Here is a 21759-nt window from a genome sequence, read left to right as displayed (position 1 = left end):
GCACTTTCCATCGTATTGTGTCAGATGTTTACTTACTCCTTGGCCTCCTTTAGCAGTAATTATACGTGTAATAAATGTAGCTTGTTTGCAGCTCTGGAGGCCAAAATCATTGAATTAGACCCTCGGCTTCGCACCCTTGAAAAACACATAGCTAGCCAGGCCCCTGTAGCCAGTGTAGCCAAAGGTAGCATAGGCCATTAGTTTTCCCCTGGCAGATTGTCCCAAGCAGCCAGGTATGCCATCCTTATACAACTACTGGAAGACACTGAAAATCTGCACTGAAAACCTTGTGATTGTTTTGGTTTCTAGCCGATTGCTGTGGTAGCCCGTATCAGGGCTACAAGCATTGCAAGAGCTTGGTCCGCATAGGTGGCAGTAAGTTTGAATGGTTTCTGGTGAACATTGTCTGTGAAGGAAAAACAGATAAAAATAAACTTGGGTCTATCATTATCATGAAAAATACCCTGAAAAATACATGGAATTTTTTTTTTCTAGAAAATTACCATGGAATTGCACAGTACTTAAAATTAATTAGATAATATTTACAATTATTTTAAATAAAGTCTGCATTTCATTCCCTGTAAAATATCAGGAAGTAAGGCAATGTTAAATGACTTCATAAAATGGCCCAACCTTGGAACGCACAAGGTACAGTGTTAAAAGGGTAAATATTGTATGTTCTTCTGGATAATTACCAGGTAATTACAAAGTATGTGAAATTACTTAGTGTAAATTTTTTCATTGTTTCCTCTAAATTTCAGATAAAAATATGTTGAAATTACATGTAATTACAGGGTACTTTTGCCCTTAGTTTCGAGTTGTATTATAAAGTGTCACCTAAAAAAGCTTTACTATTAGCACAGACACATCAAGGTAGCACTCTGTATCACTTTAATCATAACAGGCTGAATGTCAAGTTCTTTAATAATGAGAGCTTGGGTGACTTCGATCTCTCAATCCCACCTCTGAAAAGAGACGTACAAACTCTGGGAAGTGTTTGAATAGGACAATGTTTTTATTCTGTTTACTCAGACACGGCACCGGACTAAAACCATGAGCTTCTTTTTCTTTTAGATATTATCTTCGATGAACACAAGCTGTAACAAACAAAAGTGATAGTTGTCATAAATGTCTCTAATTTTTACACTTTCTTTTATCACTTCATCTCTGCTCCAAATGCATGCATGTTCTAACGACTTTAGAAAAATATCATGGGATGTTAATTGAACATACAACACTACAAACTCTCATGGAAATAATTTTAAAAATAAGAAATTACAGAACAATTACAACACATGTGCACTATTAACACTTATAATAATAAATTCCTCAAAAATATGTTCATCCTTTCCCCCTCAGCCCGTCCCCTGCACCCTAAATACAAAGCAGAGGTTGTCCTTACAAAACAAAGGAAAGCATAGAGAAGTCACTTGCATAAGTCACATTAAACTTGCGCAGACATGGATGACTGAAGTTGTAAAGGTGCTGCAAGCAGGGTTGGCCATTTGGATCCTCATTCTGACGAGTCAAACAAGTCAAGCTTTGACAGTAAGAACCCAATACCAGCTGCTCTTTACTTCTGGAGCAAGAGAAAAATGTTGTCTTCTGTGCTCTTACTTCCATATATTTTTTTATTCCATACATGGCGTAGAAATGAAAAATCCAACATTTCAACACATCCCTAAAATTCAGCCAGAGAGAGAAATATTTCCCCAAAGAAGAATGAGAGGTTTCAGTTTGTTTCGTAAGAAAATTGTTTTCTTTGTATCAAAACGGGAACAAACTGATGGTGTTTCACCTCTGCAATGATGAGGCTTTAAGACTTGGTGTGTACGGCACATCATGATGAGTCACACAGATTCAAAGAACTTTTTTTGTATACCAAAATCTACAAGCAGATATTCAACATTCATCAGGGTCCCAGCAGACAGCATCAACACCACTCTGAACCTAAGAACTCATTAATGAAATGAACCCTAAACCCTTTTTAAACCTTTAAAACCACACATTGAAGGTTTTTGGAGTAGATAATAACAATAAATTATTATTGACAGAGACAGACAAATAAAAAAATCTGGAGTGCTCTAAAAATATTCCATAAGACAGGAAATGTTTTCTTATTCTCCCTTTTTTTTTTCTTATTGATTCAGCATTTTTGAGAAATAAACTTAATCCAACTTCACCTCACAGAAACATGTGAAAATAATTTTCTAAAAGCTTAAAGATGTTGCAACTATGTTGACAGCACATGTGAGCTTTGATGTTGCTGATGTGACGATACAAGAAAACCCAAAGACTGCCATGAAAGTATGAGATCATCCATCAGTGGACTGACATATCATGTTAGCATTTTAGCTGCTGTCATGTTGTTGTTGTTTTTTGGTTCCAGAAGTGATTGTATTTGGCTACTATGTTGGTTCTAAGTTATCAACTAATGATAAGTCTGCATCCACAGACAGTAGAGGAGCATTACACAGACACGGATACCTGTTAAGTAGTTCTCAGAACATTCCAAATAAAATCCTAGAATTTCACCAGAACTGGAGCTCCACCTTCCTGGACCGTCTGTTAGTACAGTAACCTCATAGAAGCCCTGTTATTCATCACAAGATGTCATTAAAAATGCTCCAAAAGGCTCCAACAGCACAAACACTGTCCAGAGGTCCAGTTCAGGGACTCCAGTTAGCTGAGGTGAAACCTAGTATACATGTGTGTGGCCATCTGCATGTCAGTGAGAGAGACCACACCCCTAATTATACAGTCTATAACTCACCTGTTTAATACAGTTTTTAATCAGGTAAGTTATAAAAACATTTTCCCCACATACAGGTATAATGAAGGGGGAAATATATACAGAGACAAACAGTTTGCGTATCAGGCTGTAAACATGTTTATTTCTGCTGTAAAGTTTTAACATGCGAGTCTGTGGGTACTGACTCACTGCTGCCTGCTGGACATTTCAGGAAATGCAGCTTTCAGGCTGTCAGTGTGACCATGCCCGCACTCAGAAGAGGGAGACCAAAAGACTGATCATAGATTACTTCTGGATGTTTGGTTGAATTTTTTACTTCAGTCTCCATTTAATGTGATTCAGGCAACAAATTTACTTGGCTGAGTTGAAGAAGCTCGATCATTTCACGTGTCTCTGTGAGATAAGCATGTGAAAGCTACACAGGCAGCTAACACTGGATTTTATACTCATTGCTCTTCTTTCCATACTACAAAATCACTTTTTTGGTCATTTTTACATCAAACAATGGGATCTGTTAATTTGTACTTTAGATAAATAATATTTGTTAAAATCTTTAACCAAAAAGTAAAACAGAGGTTGTTGATGGAAACACCAACAGCAAAAAAAAAAGCACTTTTTTTGCTGTTGTGGTTGTTTTTGTGGGTAACTGGTGGTTTGCCCATTTTCTGTTTAAACTGTGGTTCCAGCTGTCAGCTCAGAGTCAGAGCTGTAAATCTGTTTCCCGTCACCTAACCCAACACTCAGGTGAACAATGAGAAAAAAAACATCAGGCAACAAGTGCATCAAATCAGTCTGCAAGATTTACAATACACATCACTGCCAGACCCAGTGCAACAACAGAAAGATTCTCTTATCACAAATTGACATCAACATTTGCACGATGGCGGTTTGGTGTTTCTGTACAGCAGAGAGGAAGGCAGTCAGAAAGGTCAGCTAGAAAACTCATATTTACAGAATAAGTACTAGAACCCGAACTGCTCACACCACCAGCCAGATGTGCATGCAGAGGAGCGTCCTGGCTTACATGGAAACACACGGGTCCGTGGACAGGAACGCACAGATACTGAGCATGCTCACTGTTTTCCTCATCCTCTTCTTCTTCATGACAGCTGCAAATATAAATCGTTCACATCTTTTCAGAAGAAAAGCCCCGCCCACTGTCTGTGGCTAACACATGTTCAGGGCTGTAGCCAGCAGATCACAAACTACTGATGTGGGGTAAAAGGAAATATATCATTATTTCAAAAAATGAAAACAAGAATAAAAAGATAATTAAAAATCGAACAAATAAAATCCATGAAATGAAATTAAAAAAAAAAAAAAAAGATAATTTCCCTGTTGTAGCACGTACACCTCAAGATAAACTTTCCCATTCACCAACACTAATAAATAATAATAACAAAAAATATGATGACTGAAAGAAAATAACGTGAAAATAATAATAATAATAATAATAATAATAATAATAATAATAATGCATTACATGATATATTTCATCACTGGGTGCAGGCTGTAAATATCTGCTGTCCCCCCCATGATAGGACAAACGCTGAAGTCTTTAGCGACAAACAGCCTCCACCCAGGACAAATATGTACTTATAAAAGAGACTCAGAAGACTGCAAAACAAATGGCGAGTCCCAACCTTCAACATGTCCTCAGAACATTTTCTACAAACACAGAGGGTCTGTCAGGTTCAGAAGTGTGACAGTGTGATGATAAACCCTCCGTCACCATCCGTCTCATCCTGGTTTCTACTGGGACAGGTTTAGTCTAACTTAGCACAAAGACTGCAAGCCCAGCTAACTGAATTCCAGTGATTGGAGATAAAGTTCAAATCAGCTGAGGACCTCTGAGCCTAAACTAAACGCTGTGTCTGATGCTTTATGTATTTTCTACATTATCTTTCAAAGGAGTACGGTAGACCTAATATGAAAGTAATGCAGGTAATTTAAAAGGTTAAAGCTTGATTAAAACACAAGTCTGGTTAGCTCAGATTAAGCTTCTGGCTCTAAAGTCCACCTCCAGACAGTCAAATTCAGCTAAATGGACTAGTAACTGACTAAGAGGATTCAACATATAATGAATGTGAAGCGTTGACCCCAGCTGCCAGTCTCTGTGCTAAACATATTTCAGAATGATCCAATGGTGTCTTAGTGCTGGCTCGCTAAGCCACCATTCAGGACAAAGATACGTTGGTGGTGGTGATGTCCTCTCAGCAAGAAGCAGAGATCCACCTTCAGTCAGGCGGCTGCTATTTTGCCAGCGGAAAAATCCTCCCAGAAGAAAAAGAGAGAACAATAAACAACTACAGTCCAAATCAGAGTCAGTTTTAGTGTGACCTGTAGACCTGCTTCTCCACGGCAGGTCTGAAGCATTTAAGCTAACCCATCACTTCCATTGTGGACACATGATGCAGCTACCAAAGCCTACTCTGAGTCTGGTGTGGTTCAAGCTGTAGACCGCCAACGCCTGCCGTCTTCCAGCGCAGTGGGTGGTAGTGTGGGAGGGTCTTTTTGGGGCCTAAAGTGCAGACACCCGCACAATGTTGGCCTGGGAGTAGTCAGTGGAGCTGGTAGATTCATCACCTTCAGGGGTGGTGCCAGGTGGCGTGGGCATGCTGATGATAGCGGAGGTGATGTAGGGTTGGTCACAGTTTAAAGGAACCGTCTCCTCAAATTTGGCATTGAGACTGGATCGACTGGAACGACTAGAGAGAGGCAAAGGAGAGATACTTAGTACTTAGTCTTCACAAGCAAAGGTGAATTTTGAGCAGTTCAAATGGACTTTAGTTCAACTTCCTGTCATGTGTTTCAGTTGTAAACACATCAATTCATCTCAGTTCCCTTTTAGTACTGCTGACTTCTCCACTCCTATGTTGGCCCATCCCATGCTTCTCAGTCTCAGTTTAAACATTTAATATGTTTTTTATGTTCTGTTGTGAAGAAAATTTGGGTTTATAAGAATGTAAATGTAAATGATTTTACATTAAAATTCAAATTATATTTTATCATCTGAATTATATTTTTTTTTTATCTAAATCAAGGTTAAAGAATTACATCTCTTGCTCAGTTCTTTTTTTCTGCACCAATTTTAAGTCATTTATACTAATTTTACAACTGAGGTATACAAAAAGGTTTGGATTTGTCAGTACTGAATTTTAATACTTGAAGTTTTACTCAGATTGATTGATGAACACGACCTTTGTGTAAAAGTGCAGATCATGTAAACCTAATTCCAGAAGCTCTAAAAGAAAGGATAGAGCCTCCTCTACATCATCCAATGCTTCCAGTAAAGATAGCTCACATGCCTGTACTGACAGCTCTAAAATGCCCTCATTCCTGAAAACTCCTCAAACGCACCAAAATTTCCAAAATAAACTCAACCTCTAATACTTGGAATCCTGAAACTTGCATAAAGACCACTTTAAAATCTATAAAAACATTTAACTAAAATGACCTTTTCTAAAAGTACTTTTGGTATCTCTAGCAGGATCAAATCCTCTAAAAATAATGTCACTAGCTGAGCCCACGTCCTTATTTTAGGTGTGACAGTGTTTTAGTAGATAAAGGTGAATGGCTTGGACGTGAATTGAGTTGCGGTTTGGGGAAGGCCTCGAAGGGGACGGCGGCTTCCAGGCCTAGCGGGTCCCCATGTACTAAATAGAAGTGAAGTTAAAGAATATAAAAGGGGAGGGAGGAGGCTGGGGCATGTAAATTTATTTATTTATTTATTTAGGACAGTGCATGTTAATGAACATAAATGTAAAAAAAAAATTACATGAATGTAAACATACCAGATTATAGCCAAGGGCTAATTTCCATCTGTTGTCCTTAAGCATAAAAATAGAGAATGAACAGCTTGTAGAACTGGGGGAACATATATAGATAAGAATCCGAAGGAGCGTGTTTGGAGGCGTGGTCCTGCTCCTGAAATTCCGATGCTTTATCTCCAATTAAATCCACTTCCATACATCTAGAACCTTTGCAAGAGTGTCTGTTTTTTTTCCTTTAACCTGATGGACCCCAAAGGGTTTTCTGAGTTTCCTGTTCGAAAATAAAATGCCAACAATTGAGTATTTCTCTGCAATTACAAACTCTGTGTATACAATCTTGGTATCAAAATTTCATCAGAGGTGTAAATATTGCAGCAGATATTACTGTGTCAAAGTTACTGAGACTGGAACACAGAAAATGTAAGTAGATTTTATCCTCACCGAATTTTTTTTATTTATTTTGTAGCATATAACCATTTTAAAATGTGACTCTGTTCATATTTCATTCCAGAAATTCAGTAACCAACATATAAACATCATATGTGCAAAGATTTATGTTTCTAAAGTGAAACAGTGAAATGGAATACAAGCATGCTGATCCACACAGGTATGCACACAGGTGTACACACGGGTGTTCACAGACGCGGACTAAAGCTTTCTTGGCTGCTGCCTTAAAGCACATTGTGCGCTGTCTATCTTGCGTGCTGCACAATATCGTTTATTATTTAATATCTACTGTTATCTACTGCTAGCTAGTTTATTGTGATGGTGCTGTTTTTTTATTATGTTGCTCTTTGTTGTTTGCTTTCTCTTCTGTTTTTTTTCTCCATACAGATGACCCAGGTGTTTGTTTGTTTTTTTTCTTTCTTCCCCCCCTTCTCACCGTCTCTTCTCCCCTTTGGTTTTCTCTCTCTCCCTCTCTTTCATTCTTTCTCCCTGTCCTATCCCCCAGTCATGTCTGTCCCGTTTGTAGCAACTGAAAATAAAATAAATTCATAATTAAAATAAAGGTCAATCAAATGGACCAATATGGCAAGGCCATGATGATCCACTTGGTAAAATAAATCCGCTTGGCATCTTTCTTGGCCTTAAGACAACAATTCTGATGGCTAAAGATCCAAACGGGACACACAAAAAAAAAAGAAAGAAAAGTGAAAAAGTGAAAAATTACAGCACTGTCAATACATAAATATCTAGACATTGTACAAAAATGTCCAATTTTGGCACACATTGGACACTATGTTAGTTGAATTTTGTAGGTATTAAAGAGCAGAAATTATTTAATTTTATTAACAGGCCTAAAAATGCGTGTTTTTGAATATTTTTTTAACCACACATTTACATGGCAATGGCGCTTTTCTGCCGTGGGCATGGAGCGTCTCTGGCCCTTTAAACTCTGATGGGGCTGTAACTTTGGTTTCTTTTGGCCAATTTGCATAATTGACACCTCTTTTTAATCGTTTGAGCCAATAGGATCACAGTAATGATGCCACACTCACGTTACTTCAACCACTCAGAAGTTACAAGGCCAAACCCCACGTGGTCCCAAATTTACTGCATGTGGCGTCTGTCTAGTCACGTGTCTGTAGGTGGGTCTAAAATGGAGGTTGTTGACAGAAAATGGCTCTGATCTGGCTAGTTAGCCGTGGAAACTGCTGATAAACATGAGGCTACCAGCACTGGTGAAAGTAACGGAGGAAATCGGGACGGTAAGCCAATTTCTGTCTTAGCGCATTTGCGCTGCTATGCGTTTTTGTGGTCTTCTTTTGCGGCTCATTCAGTGAATTTTGGTCAGAGTGTGGTGAAACTTGGTGTTACATGGTGTTATAGTTACATGAATCTGAAGAATCTCTGGTTTTGTTTGTTTAGCGGACATTTGGCATTTACCTAGCTGCTCTTTTAATCATGGCTTGTTTTAGTTGTGTTTGGTGGTTGTAGAAATGGTTTATATGAGAGTTTAGCTGAGATTCAGAGGTTTCTGTGGATATCACACGTCAGGACTTATATTTCTGACCCCGTGTTATAACCAATTATACGTGAACTCGTTCCTTTTGCCCCCGGTACCCGGAGCCAATCAGGTTAAAGGGCTTGTGAAATCTCTGGTAGCTCCTGGTAGAGCTTTCTTCAAGGATCATGCGCTGTAAATGTTCTTAAGAATTTTTCTTTTTTTCTTAATGACTTTTGCAAAGTCCACGTAGATACTGGAAGCTCATCAGGAACTTAAGACCCTTCAGAAGAACCTTTGTAACCTTCTGGAATATCCTTAAAGTCAGTAGGACCCCCTGCAATTTTCACAGTCATGTCTTCTGGGTGATTTTATTTCTTTATGGAGATCAAATATGACTAGAAGTAAACAAAGAGATGTAAATGTTGGATGTAACCGTATGACTGTAAAAAACAGAGTTGCAGTGCTGTCTAACATACCTGTTGGTTAGTGGTCGCTCCCTGATCTGGATGGTGCTCAGCTCCTGGAGACTGCCCTGCAGACCCACAGACATGTTGGAGTTTGGGACGTTGAAGGTCTTCCTCTTCCTGCGGCCACAGCAGGAGCTTAGGCCATGAGTTGAAGAGGATGAGATGGAGGAAGAGCAAGAAACCTGCTTCAGCAGTGTAACATCCTTGCAGGTCGCCTCATACGTCTTCTCATCTACAAACTCGTGATTCTGAGAAAAAGCAAAGCTGCAGTTTTACAGGATGGCAGGTAAAGGAGAATCTGCTATGAACTAGATCAGGGGTGCCCAATCCCGGTCCTCGAGAGCTACCGTCCTGCAGCTTTTAGATGCATCCTTGTTCCCACACACCTGAATCAAATGAATGGCTTGTTATCAGGCCTTTGCCAAACATGATGGCATGCTGAAGAGATCAAACCATTTGATTCAGCTGTGTTGGAGTAGGGATGCATCTAAAAGCTGCAGGATAGTAGCTCTCGAGGACCGGGATTGGGCACCCCTGAACTAGATAGATGTCCAAATTCAAACAGTAAACAATCAAACTGAATATTTTTTGTTTACTGCTGAAAAATTGGAAAAAAATTAATCTCCAGGTAAGGTAAATGATAGTCATTCTCATTAATTAAAAATATAATGATTTAGATTCAATTTAGGCTCTTTGAAGTTATTGAGAATTTTTTTTAATGTGTTAAATCTATAAAATCTGGGAAAACATGTAAAGGAGTAAACTGTTAATCAGTTGGTCAAATAAAGTGTGTGTGTGTGTGTGTGTGTGGTGTGTGTGTGTGTGTGTGTGTGCCTGCCTCCTCACCGTGGTCTTTTCCAGGCAGTTCAAGAGATGATGATGATGCACCTCGAAGTTAGGGTTGGCCTTACACACCAGCGCCTGTCCTGCTTCTTTGGATGCCTTCAAGACATAAACACAAAACACATGACCTCAGCGACCCCATCATTTACAGAGAAACACCTGAGCAAGGCTAATATTTCCACCAAAATCTGCCAAACCTCAGCATTTCCATCTTAGCCACAATTCCTTCCTGTTCTCAAGTTAGTGTGAAAATGATGGATCACTCACTGGATCAAACCAAGGCTACCAACAGCAGCCATTCAGCAGCTTTTGTTTTACTTCTGTGGTTTGACTCCAGCCTCATTTAACCCAAGAGAGCCTCCAGAGCTTGTATAACTCTGGAGTTCAGACTGAATGTGACCCAGGTGGGCAGAAGAGTAACCAATCACGTGGAGCTCAGAAGCTCAGCTGCTGCCAAAGGAAGAGTCAAAATCATGAGCCCCTATGCTGGGCAGAAGCAACACAGCTTTTGAAATATTAACAAGACTTCATTCCAAAGTTTTGCTTTACATTGACTCTGCCCAGTTGCATGCGGATTGGCTGGGCGATTGACATGCAGTTCAGCCCAATTTCATTCCTCCACAAGTCAATGAAGTCCAACACTATTACTGATGATGTCATGAATCGCGCAGGTAATCATCTCATAACAGCAGAGCTGCATGGTAGGGCTCAAGTCAAAGGAACAAAACAAAAGAGGAAGAAGACAGAGCAGAGAGTAGGAGAGACACTGAGAGGTGGAGGTGTAGAGAACTTCCTGTTGGTCAGGTAAGGCACCCCCACACAGCAAAGGATCAGATCATGCACATGTGAGTTAGTTAGTGACTGACGGGTATTTTGTTTTTCAGACTGTGAGCAAAGCTAAGAAGGATGTGAAAAGACAGAACACTACAGACAGGCTACAGACAGACAGTGATAGAAACAGGATGAAGATGAATTCATCATGGACACTTCAGCATCAACATTTCAGTCAGCTAAACACATGAGCAAGGACCAGATGAGGACCAGCTAACACAGGCTAAATTCACAATAAAACACTTTCATTTAAAAAAGAAGAGCAAACTCTGTCCAGACACTGGATCAGAAATGATCTCCAAACATCCGGTCTAAAGCCAAAGATCATATTACCTTTACTCTATTTAGTGCTGATATGAGACTGTTTTACAGAGAAAGTCCAGACTTTGCAGGGTAAATGTAGGGTAAGTAACAAGGCTGTCACTTTCTGCTTGTGTTGAGGAAGTTTGGAGTTTTGAGGAATTAGAAGGTTATAGCTTGTTCCCCTCCCACCACTGCCAATGGCCTAGAGCCCTCTTATATTCCAACAGCAGGGATGGAACCAGTGAGATGTAACTCAGCAGAGTTACTTATGTACTTCACTGAAGTACAGTTTTAATGTCCTTGGACTTAGATTCTTATCTTTATTTTTTATTTTAATTCTACTGATATGTGGTGCTGTATAAAACCCCACAAAGAAAATGATGTCATCCGAATTTTGCTTGTAATTTGGCCTCATTGATCACAAAAATAAACCAAAGAAATGTAGGTTTTTGCTTTGCAAAGAGTCACGGTGTATCTGCCTATGTTACTCCGCTTTAGATTCTAGACCCTCCAGAGTCTTGTGGACATGTTGTGGGGATATCAGGATGTAGCCATAGTCAGTCAGGTCTTCTACCATATCTGTGCTGAGCTGTGAACTTAGAGATGGATCACTTTAACAGCGAAGAAGAAAGGGTCCATCAGAGTTTGCTGTTTGTCAGGTATCTGGGAGCTGGAACCACCTGAACCTTCAGCGCTCTTGTTTGGCAGGTAAAGAGAAACTAATGTAAAAGGCTGGAGTTTTGAAATGAGAGCACAGCTTTATCATTACATTGATCCAAAAACATGTCACTGCTGAAGCGCGCACACACACACACACAGATGAAAGCACAATGAAAGCAGCCCTCAGCATGCTCCTCACAGCTGGATATGAGACAGAAAAGATGAGAAACCAAGAGAACAAACAACAGCACCACCACTGCATGTCCACGGTTACCTCCTCCTCAGGGTCAATAATCAGCCGGCTGCGTTTGTACTGCAAATAAGCGTTAGCGCCTCCACTCTTCACTGCTCGAATTCTAGCAAGCCTGGTTTTTTGTTTGTGAACACACATAGGTTCGTGAGCGATCAACTGTAAGTGGGAACACAAACACAGGCTCACCACCATGGTCACTAAAACAAACTTGCAGGAGGATTAGATGTGAACATGAAAACAGAAGCTGCAAAGATTCAGATCCCATTTGCTGCCGTCCTTCATCTGCTCATGTTTATCTCAGCCTTTGACGTCCACGAAAACTGAGTCTGATAATCCAACAAAACACCCAGAACCAAACTAACAAGGTAACTAATGTGAGCAAATCATATCTTCTGCATTCAGAAAGTCACTTCAGTGAAGAAAATATCAAAATATCAAAGATGTCAATATCTGGACACAAGCTGTCCTTTTTAATAACTTCTGCTTGCAAACAAAGTGTTGGCTTGTGTGATGAGCAGCTGATGAAGCAGTGCACATAAACAGCAAAAAGTGAAAAAGGCGTGTGGCAAGCTTCAACGTAAGTTACAAAAATAGCACCCCTACTGGCTAAATGCAAGATCACTTGACTGATCACTTGCCTCTTGGCCTGGTTTGTCCATGTTTACATTGTAATGTAATCCTGATTAATGTCAGTCTCAGGAACTATTACACAGAAACTGCAAGACAGACACCAACACTAAATTAGGTTTGTGGGTTTGGGGAAGAATAATCATATTAATTTATCCGGATAACATGATTTTCAGATTGACAGCGGTCCCCAACATTTTTTGTGCCACGGAGCGGTTTAATGTCAGACAATATTTTCACGGACCGACCTTTAAGGTGTCGCGGATAAGAACAACAAAATAAAATGGAAAAAACCAAGACAAAAACTGTGGTATTTTGTAAATATCATAATAAACGCGAATTCACTGTGTAATTGTGTAACTTTATTAGCAGCGTCCTCCTGAAATGCGACAACAACATTGAGAGTAATATCCTCCTCTCTGCCCCTTAATGCTCTCTGGTAGCTATGGTAACTCTTAAATATTTCTTTCAAAAATTAGACACAACTACAAAGCGGGAAAAGATGCAGGAAAACTGAGTTACCGATAAAGCCCTGAAAACCATCAATTTCACACCCGGGGGTGGGGAACGCTGTATTGGAGAAGAACACCACCAAAGGGCAATATGACCCGGTGAGCAGCCAGCTGAGCTCCGTGAGCTGTGTGAACCTTTAAAAATTTGGATGAACACTTTGAGCATCACCTCCATTTAGATGACACATCTGTGCAGCAACAAGTGTCTTTAAATCCTTCAAGAATCTGTGGAAGAACGTCAGGGTGTCTGCAGCCACTCATTTCCCAATCAATCAAAATCTATCCAAACTTTGTGTAAATGTCAAATTTGAACTGCATCCTCACAGCTGACACTGATGTGGTCAGCAGGATTTTCATGATCTCTGACATAAATTGAGCCAAGGGTGTTTTATTTACCGGTTAAAGGTAAGTGAGCACAAGTGGTGTGAATATGTAGGTGTAAAATGAGCTTTCCCAAAGTTTCTTCAGGTTCAGTTTGAAGCATCAACTCTAATTTGCACAGATAATAAATTCATGTATGTGATGCTGATGGTTTCTGCAGACAGAAGCTGAGTGACTGATGATGTGCATGAGAGAACATAAAAGCTTTGCTCAGTAGAAGATGTGTTGTATGAATCTGATAATATTTATTCTTCAGAGATCTTCTGCAGGCTTCAGGCTGCAGACAGAAACATGATTCAGCTGCTTCTCTGTAACTTTCCAACATGGTGTTTCTCTCTGACTCCCAGTGGGGTAAACAAAGGTCTCCAGCACAACCAGAAAACTCATTTGTTGATGCTGGGAGGAAGTAAAGCCTGGACAGCTTCCTGCTCTCTGTGTCTTCCTCTCTTTTCTCCTGTGGGTTGTGCACAAACTCAGATTTCAAAATTAGAACAAACTACTGTCACCACACTGATGTGTGAGTGACCTTCTGCAGCAGCCGGCCCTCTTACTTCAGAAGTGCCCTGCTTCCTCTCAGAGATACTCTGGATTTCTCTCTGAACACTCACAGCTGTAAACACACCCACATCCACAGTTGCTCTCTGTAAACACCTCTGCAAATATGCAACGAATACGTTCACCACACGGTGGCAGCGTCTTACCAGAAAGGTTCAGTGTGATGACCAGCATTACATTCTGGTCTGTAGATCTGAAATGACTGCAGACTTCTAAAGTTTCTGTGTTAGTTTTTAAAGCTGCAGTCTGAGCGCTTTCAACTGCTAAAATTAATCAGGTATGTATTCCAGGAACATCATGTCTGTACAGATGTTCATCTAACACTAATATAACAATAATGTTAGCGTGCCTCAGGGCAGGCTGGAGGCTTCCAGAGTCACAGCACAGTCGTGTGGTTCAGTGTGGGATTACTTGAGAGCTGCCCGCACTGATTAATGAACATAACGTCATAACTATTTCTTCACATTCTGTTAATTTCTGTTAAAGTTTTAAACTCATTAGAAACAAAAAGTTCTTCATAAAAACACTGATGTCCTGCATCTAAATCCCAGGTCACTGCTGTCCTCCCATTACACTCTGAAGACAGTTTGTGTCAGTGGATGGATGAATGGATAATATGGAGTCCTCACCTTTTGCGCTCTTCTCTTCTCGGCTCGCTGGCTCTGGTGGTAGATTCGGCTGAAGTTGGACACGATGACGGGGACCGGCAGAGCGATGACCAACACGCCACTCAAAGAGCAGATGGAACCAAAGATCTTCCCCATAATGGTCTTTGGCACCATGTCACCATATCTAAGAGAGCAGAGAGTCAGAGGTCAGCCCGGCTGTGAGGTCAGCAGCAGTTTGTGTAAACTGAGATTTGCCATTTTCAGAGGGTCTGAACAACTATGGAACGCCAGGACTGCCATAATGAATTAATTAAATACACCATTAAATAATTAATTAAATGTGGCAATAATTAATTAAAATTGGAATTAATTAATTAAATAAATAGTTATGACACATGTAATTAATTAATTATTGACACATTTAATTAATTATTTATGTATTTCACATTTTAATTAATTATTGACACATTTAATTAATTAATTATTGACACATTTAATTAATTATTTATGTATTTCACATTTTAATTAATTATTGACACATTTAATTAATTATTGACACATTTAATTAATTATTTAATGATATATTTATTTATTTCATTTTGGCAGTCCTGGCGCCTGGCTCTCATCATGAAATAATTTTATCTGTCAGCCTCACCCATCAAACTCAGGGGGCGGGGTTAACGCTGCCCATGCAGCTTCTCTAACATTTGATTGGTTGCCGTGCAAAGTAAGTCAAAACAGGTCGATCCTAGATAATCGATTGCTTGTGTAGACTTGGGGCAGCCAGTTATCCCAGAATGCAGATCAAATCACAGGCAGCAATGGTGGTGGTGTAGTTTTAAAATACCCCGTTTTTCTGTCACCAGCTACACTTTTAACAGTGTTTTAGCCGCGAATGTCGCGCCGTATGTCTGGTCAGGTTGTCAACATAGAACATGCTTGCAAAAGTGCTCAGATGTTTTCAGAGATTTCACTAGCTCTGCTAACAGTTAGCATGCAGAGTGCACCGAGGGGGTTACATTAACCGGTTTGTTTACATATTCCACTCTCCGTGTTCCACATGTTGCATTCGCAGATTCTCATTTTCACCGAACGATCGTCTCTTTCCGCCTGGTCTTGTGTCTCTGTGCTTCTGTAACATAAAGAACGAGCTGACATTTTTCTCACGAAACCAGCGATCAGCTCAGCAGACCCTCAGTTTACCTGCATGCATCCTCCTCCTCATCTGTCAGCTGTTTAACACCTGCTGCTAATTCAAGAAACACGCCTAGTTACCTGGTGATAGTCACAGTTTAACTGGGCAGCCGGTGCTCGATATAACGCAATGTCAGCGCATTTTTCTGCACAAGATAAGTAAATATAGTGTTTTCCCCGAGCGCAGAGCTGCTGGAGCTCGTTTCCTTACAGAGCACTTTATAGGCGAACAGCTTTATCAGCGGCTGATGTCCAATCACCGGCACACAGCTTTCAAACCTCAGCTGAGTTTTAGCTCTCAGTGGTTAAACGCTGGACTTCATTCACTCAGGTTCTGTCTGTCGGGTCACGTTTACTTCGCTGTTTTATTTACAACTGAGCAAATCGGTTTGGCTGAGGTTAAAGTTACGTTTCATAACTGCATAGTTTCACAGACGTTTAATGGTTCACTGGCACATGTGTTAGACTGAACTATCATCTAAATATCATCTGTTTTTTAATAGTTATTCAACTGTATTCTAAGCACCAGCTGTCTGTTAGAATGTGATTTTTTTTCTCTCTCTGTTGGCAGAGGTATAAAAATGCGCAGGAAAATCTGACGTGCATGGCAAACTTCACCGACGATATTTAGGGAGGAATAAACACACATCAAACATAAATGAACCATTTGCCTGTCTCCATAATTGAGAGCATTTTCTCTTCTTATGTCAACACACACACACTCTCTCTCTCTCTCTCTCTCTCTCTCTTTTTTTTTTTTTTTGCTTTTTCGGTCATGTTATGTTTACCTGTCAAAGGCTTGTTACAAACTATGAAACACATTGTGCAGACTTCTGGATGTTAGAAGAAAACGAATACTGCTCATGAATGAGACTAAAGGCAGGAAGGTGTCCTTTAAAACTAAACATGTTAATAGGACCTCCCTATTTATATCATAGTTTATGATATAGCACGTGTATTTCAGTAATAGCCTGCTGAGGCCACTATACGTGCTGGCCTCATATCAAATGTGAAGGCAGACTGAGTCTATGTTTGACGTTTGTTTATATCTAATCTTCCTTTTCCAACATTTAAACAGCAGCGAGTCTGCAGCTGAGGGAATACAAATTCAAATTGTCGGAACAGGTTTGCTCGTTTCTTGGATTCATTTGGTGATTTATTAAATGTATAACTGTTATTCTAATCTGCTGCTGAGTCTCTTACACTTTTCTTTATGCTGTATATTTTCACGTCTCTGGAATAGTTGGCAGTTAGATAGTCAGCTGGGAAACTTTGTGTTAACTCATGGAGCTGAGGATATCGTGGATATGCTGACCTCGCTGCGTGGTGTACAGAGCGAGGTCAGCATGATTAATATTCACAATAAAAATATTAGCCGAACATCATGAAGTCTGTATGTGTTTCATAGTGTCGAACAACCTTTGTACAGTTAAAGCCAGCAGTTACTACATGACGGAAACACTAACGTTATCTCTTTTATGTGTTTATACACAGGTCACGCTGATTACTGAACAAAAACCCAAAGATCAGATGTTAAACAGATTTATTTGCTCTCTCTCCTCCTTAAACATGTTTTTAATGTTAGTTATAATTCAGAATTGGCGACTGAAACACGTAGGACACATAAGAACATCAGGAAATAAAACATCGATAAATATAACCTCAGTAAAAGAAGTCAGCGGGGGTTACTACAGCTGTGTACCGGGGCCTGCGCTTTGTCGGTGGGATTGCTTGCGAGGCGAGCGGGTCTATCCCACGCTTTGCCGTGAGACTGGGACGACATCTCCGAAATCATCGAAACACTTTTGCAAAGAGGCTGTATCTTGACAAACCGACCAGACACATGAAGATTAAACCACTACATTCTCGGCTAAAAAAATATTAAAACGGTATTTGGTAACACACAAACAGGGTTTTTCAAAGCTCAGTTCTGTTAGCTTCCACATGCCGGTTGTTGTGTGCTAGAAACAATGGCCACCAGGCCAAAGCAATGGTTTTGACTCGATCAGCGTTAACCCCGCCCCCTGAGTTTGATGGGTGAGGCTGACAGATAAAATTATTTCATGATGAGAGCCAGGCGTCAGGACTGCCAAAATGAAATAAATAAATATATCATTAAATAATTAATTAAATGTGTCAATAATTAATTAAATGTGTCAATAATTAATTAAAATGTGAAATACATAAATAATTAATTAAATGTGTCAATAATTAATTAAAACGTGAAATACATAAATAATTAATTAAATGTGTCAATAATTAATTAATTACATATATCATAACTATTTATTTAATTAATTCCAATTGTAATTAATTATTGCCACATTTAATTAATTATTTAATGGTGTATTTAATTAATTCATTATGGCAGTCCTGGCGTTCCATAAACAACAGCAGGTATATCTGGGTTTTTGTTCTTTCGCACAGCAACGTGGAGCATCATGGATTCTTCAGATTTCGCCCACTTAGAAAAACCTGAAGACAAATAAATTTGAATACACCAAAGATCCCACAGACACACTATGAAGCTTATTCCTGTAAAGGTGTAAAGAAGAAGAACTTCAGTGTGTTTATGATGAAGATACCAAAGTTAACCTGATTGTAAATGAAAGACTGGGACACAGTATATACACTGTGTTTTGAGTCATTTATACTGGAGGAGACAATCATGACCTATGCTGAGCATAAGCTACAGTGAAATGAGTGCACCTCTGTTGATGTATTTCAGCCTCTGATAGGTCATTTTCCCAAACATCTCTGTGATGTCATACAAAAGGAAAAGCATGCTGGGTCTCTTTTCTTTGCACGGCAGTAAAGAAGCGAACATGATGGTAGATGGTGTTAAGATCTTTGGTCTTCATGCAGTGCAACGATTATTTCACAAAATGTTTGCATTACTGTGATTCAAGTGAGAATAAAATGTTGCCTGATATGTGCTGTTACAACACAGATCATAAAGAGCAGACAGAACAGTCTGTGACTGAAGTTGGAGCATTTCTGATGTGGACCCACTTTATAAACTAGCTTGACTCCTTTGGTTCTGACTCCAGGTGGTGTAGCAGTGAACTGCTAGCTCTGTCCCCTTACAGTAAGAAGGTCCAGGGTTGAATACAGCTGAGAGGTGGTGATAAAGAAAGAAGACCCTGATCCAAAACTGACACCTTCAAGCTTGACTGAAATTTGAAGCTGCCCACCTGAACAAACCAAACACAAGTCTGATGATCAGAAAGACAGAGATTGAGCTGTTTGACTACAATGGTAAGAGCTAGGTTTAAGGTGAAGCTCTCAAACAGTCAGACGGAATCAGTAATCCTGTGTGATCATCGAGCTGTTGTTAAACATCTGTTTTCCTGTAAGCTGAACACCACACTCAACAGTTTCCTCTTCATTTATGATCAGTCGGTTTGGTGTGACAGATACTCAATGACTAAACTAAATGCAGCTTTTTCAAAGACTCTGCAGAAAATGGAGCTGATGCAGCGTTTTACCTTCAGTTTCATGAATGAAACTGCAGTTCAGTCAGCATCCACGTGGAGGCGCTAAAGCTCTGCATTACCACCACCACCACACGTCAACACATTCATCAAAACTTTAAAACACCCAAATAATTCTGCCCCACTTTCAAACAGTAAGACAGCAGCGGCATTCCCAGCATGCTCAGTGCTCAGACGCTAGGACAGAGGAGAGTGTATCCATCAGGCTAAAGTCATGAGCTTTATTCACCCTGAGGCTCAAAAACACTCAGAACATGTCAGTAACTGTTCGGTTTCTAATTACTGATTTTTCAAAGGAGATGTTTAGTTTCTATTATCATTGCTTTCAGTAATAAATCGGTCGCTCTGATTAAGTTTACACCAACAGAAATCTCAAAATGTAAGATATAAAACAAATATTTTCACATGTGGAAATGATATTTTTTCTAGCTCAAACTGATCTGTAGACAACAATCAAAGGAAGATGGCACGGCTTTTGTATAATCATCTACAGTAGCGATAAAAACAACATAATAAAAACTAAAAAATACTGGGACCACATCAGAGGAGGCAGAGAAATCTGGGTCTCCTTTGGTCTGACGTTAAACAGGATTACTTTATCATTTCCATATTGTTGTATATTCAGTGCTGCATTTTGAGCTACAGCGCACTAGTTGCCAAATGCAGTGTTCTGATTGGTCAGATCTGTTTATTTGCATGTGAAAAATCTGAAAAGTCCAGCTTGGTTCAGAAGAAAAAAAAAAAACATACCCCAAAGTGTGAGTGGCTGGATGTGGAATCCTAAAATATTTCAAACTAATACCTGGTCTGTAAAGACCTTCAGAAAAAACTCATTTGAAGTCTGGAGTGGAGAAAACATTAATCAGACTAACAAATACTCAGACTTCAAAATATCAGCATGAAGATATAAACCAAGCAGTTCAGATATCGACAACTGGTGAGTCAGCTGCTGACTAAATGTCAGCTGCTAAATGCAGCACTGATTAATATCACCCTCATAAACATGATCCACATCAAGCGGTTCAGGTTCCATTCTTCGGGTTCCAAGAGGAAGTCACTTCTGTAAACTTCTGTCCTCTTTGTCTTCCTGTCGAGTTTCATGTTTCGCTCAAGGTGAAGTTTGAGTCAGTGACGGATCGCCTCGTCTCCTCCTGCAAACCTTCAAAGCTCGAGCCACCGCGTCTCACAGGCAGCCAATCAGAGGCCGCGACCTTGTCTCAGTGTGTTTCACCCAATTAGAAACACACTCAGAGTACAGGTGTGTGTGTGTGGCTGTGTATGGTTGTGTCAGTCATGTGACTACGTCCTTCATCAAGGAGGGTGTGTGTGTTGACTCTGCTGTGTATTCACCTCTTTATAGCAAACACACACACACAAACTTGTGTGTTTGATCAAATATGGGTGTTAGTAGGTGTTCCGCCAGTAATGACTTTGACCTCAGTGGAGTAACTGACATCAGCTGAGGATAATAAGATACAGCACCCACCTTTAGTTCACTGGTTCATTGCAGCACAAATATTTTTTCCACAAATAGGAATATTGCACTGTTTTTGAACCAAATTTTTAAAAACAATGAGAACAAGGACAAAACGTTTAAGCACTGACGGTCTCTGAGTGTTATATTAACAATTATTATTATGGTAGAAAACCACATAAACCTACTGAAATACTTTATATCAAACTTTGTTGCTGATGCGCACATGAACCTGCAGGATGTCTGAAGGTTTTGACTGTTGAGCGTCTTTAATGTGATGTCACTGCCTCAGCTTTGAGGTACTGTGTGGATGACCATGTTTCCTCTGATGGCCGGACTCCCCACGTGATCGATATGCTTTCAGATGCACACTGAGGTCACAAATATGAACAGTGCAAATGCTCAGAGTCTGGGTGGTTGGAGATCCTTACGGCTAAGCTGAAAGGAAAGTGAGAGTTGAGCAGGATTTGTAGGCTGAACACCAACATTCATCCTGTCATTCGTCATTAATATTTTAATTTGGAGGAAACACCCTCAGCTCAACTTTAGTAGAGAGGTAAATTCAAGAAAATCAGGCAATAAAATATCTGCTCCATCAACCTCCTTCTGCATCAACAGCAAAGTCTTTGAGAGCTTTCCCAAACTCACTCTCTTCTTCGGCGGTTTTACTTTGCTGATCTCTCAGTAACCCAGAGCTCTGAGAGGATCTCGTCTGCTCCTTCGGAGTAAAAGCACCATAATCTCTTCAGACAGTGTGAGAGCCGAGCGCTGAGAGCTGAGGGTTTGATAATGATCCTGATGAAACGGCTTTAGTGATGAATAAAGATGATGGCTTTAATGATGGAGCATGCTCAGTGAGGAGAGTCAGTTTGATGCACTTACACTTTAATGATTCAACACAAACTGTTTCCCGCCTGTCTCTGAATGATTACGATCATCAGGCTCATCACGATGAAGGTCATGATAAAATGATGGAATATCATTTGATGATCTACAGGACGATTATATTTTTTTTCTCATCTTATTCTTGACTTTATCATTTTGTGACAGTCTCGAGCTGTGAGGGGAGAGAGCAGGAGGTGCA

The 21759-nt window shown here is 39.9% G+C and overlaps 2 protein-coding genes across 2 annotated transcripts in view; both read right to left on the bottom strand.

Annotated features, from left to right (window-relative positions):
• The window catches only part of LOC146649564 (uncharacterized), a 380555-nt gene that overhangs the window by 47627 nt on the left and 311169 nt on the right, over positions 1-21759 (bottom strand). The window lies entirely within an intron of this gene.
• Positions 1002-21759, bottom strand: part of LOC146649572 (A-type voltage-gated potassium channel KCND2-like) — a 105129-nt gene continuing 84371 nt past the window's right edge. Inside the window, exons 2-5 of the mRNA XM_085387736.1 lie at positions 14535-14697; positions 9787-9882; positions 8950-9188; positions 1002-5460 (exon numbers count right to left, since the gene is read on the bottom strand). Of these exons, the coding sequence (XP_085243862.1) occupies positions 5274-5460; positions 8950-9188; positions 9787-9882; positions 14535-14697 (685 nt within the window). The 3' untranslated portion in view covers positions 1002-5273. The remainder of the gene's footprint in view (positions 5461-8949; positions 9189-9786; positions 9883-14534; positions 14698-21759) is intronic.

This window comes from Rhamphochromis longiceps, linkage group LG17 (genome assembly GCF_057381845.1).
Source record: "Rhamphochromis longiceps isolate RC_006_pf linkage group LG17, R_longiceps_female_GT1.1, whole genome shotgun sequence".
In the NCBI taxonomy this organism is placed as follows: domain Eukaryota; kingdom Metazoa; phylum Chordata; class Actinopteri; order Cichliformes; family Cichlidae; genus Rhamphochromis; species Rhamphochromis longiceps.
Note: the sequence above shows the minus strand (reverse complement) of the source record. Positions and strands in the feature narration are given on the sequence as shown.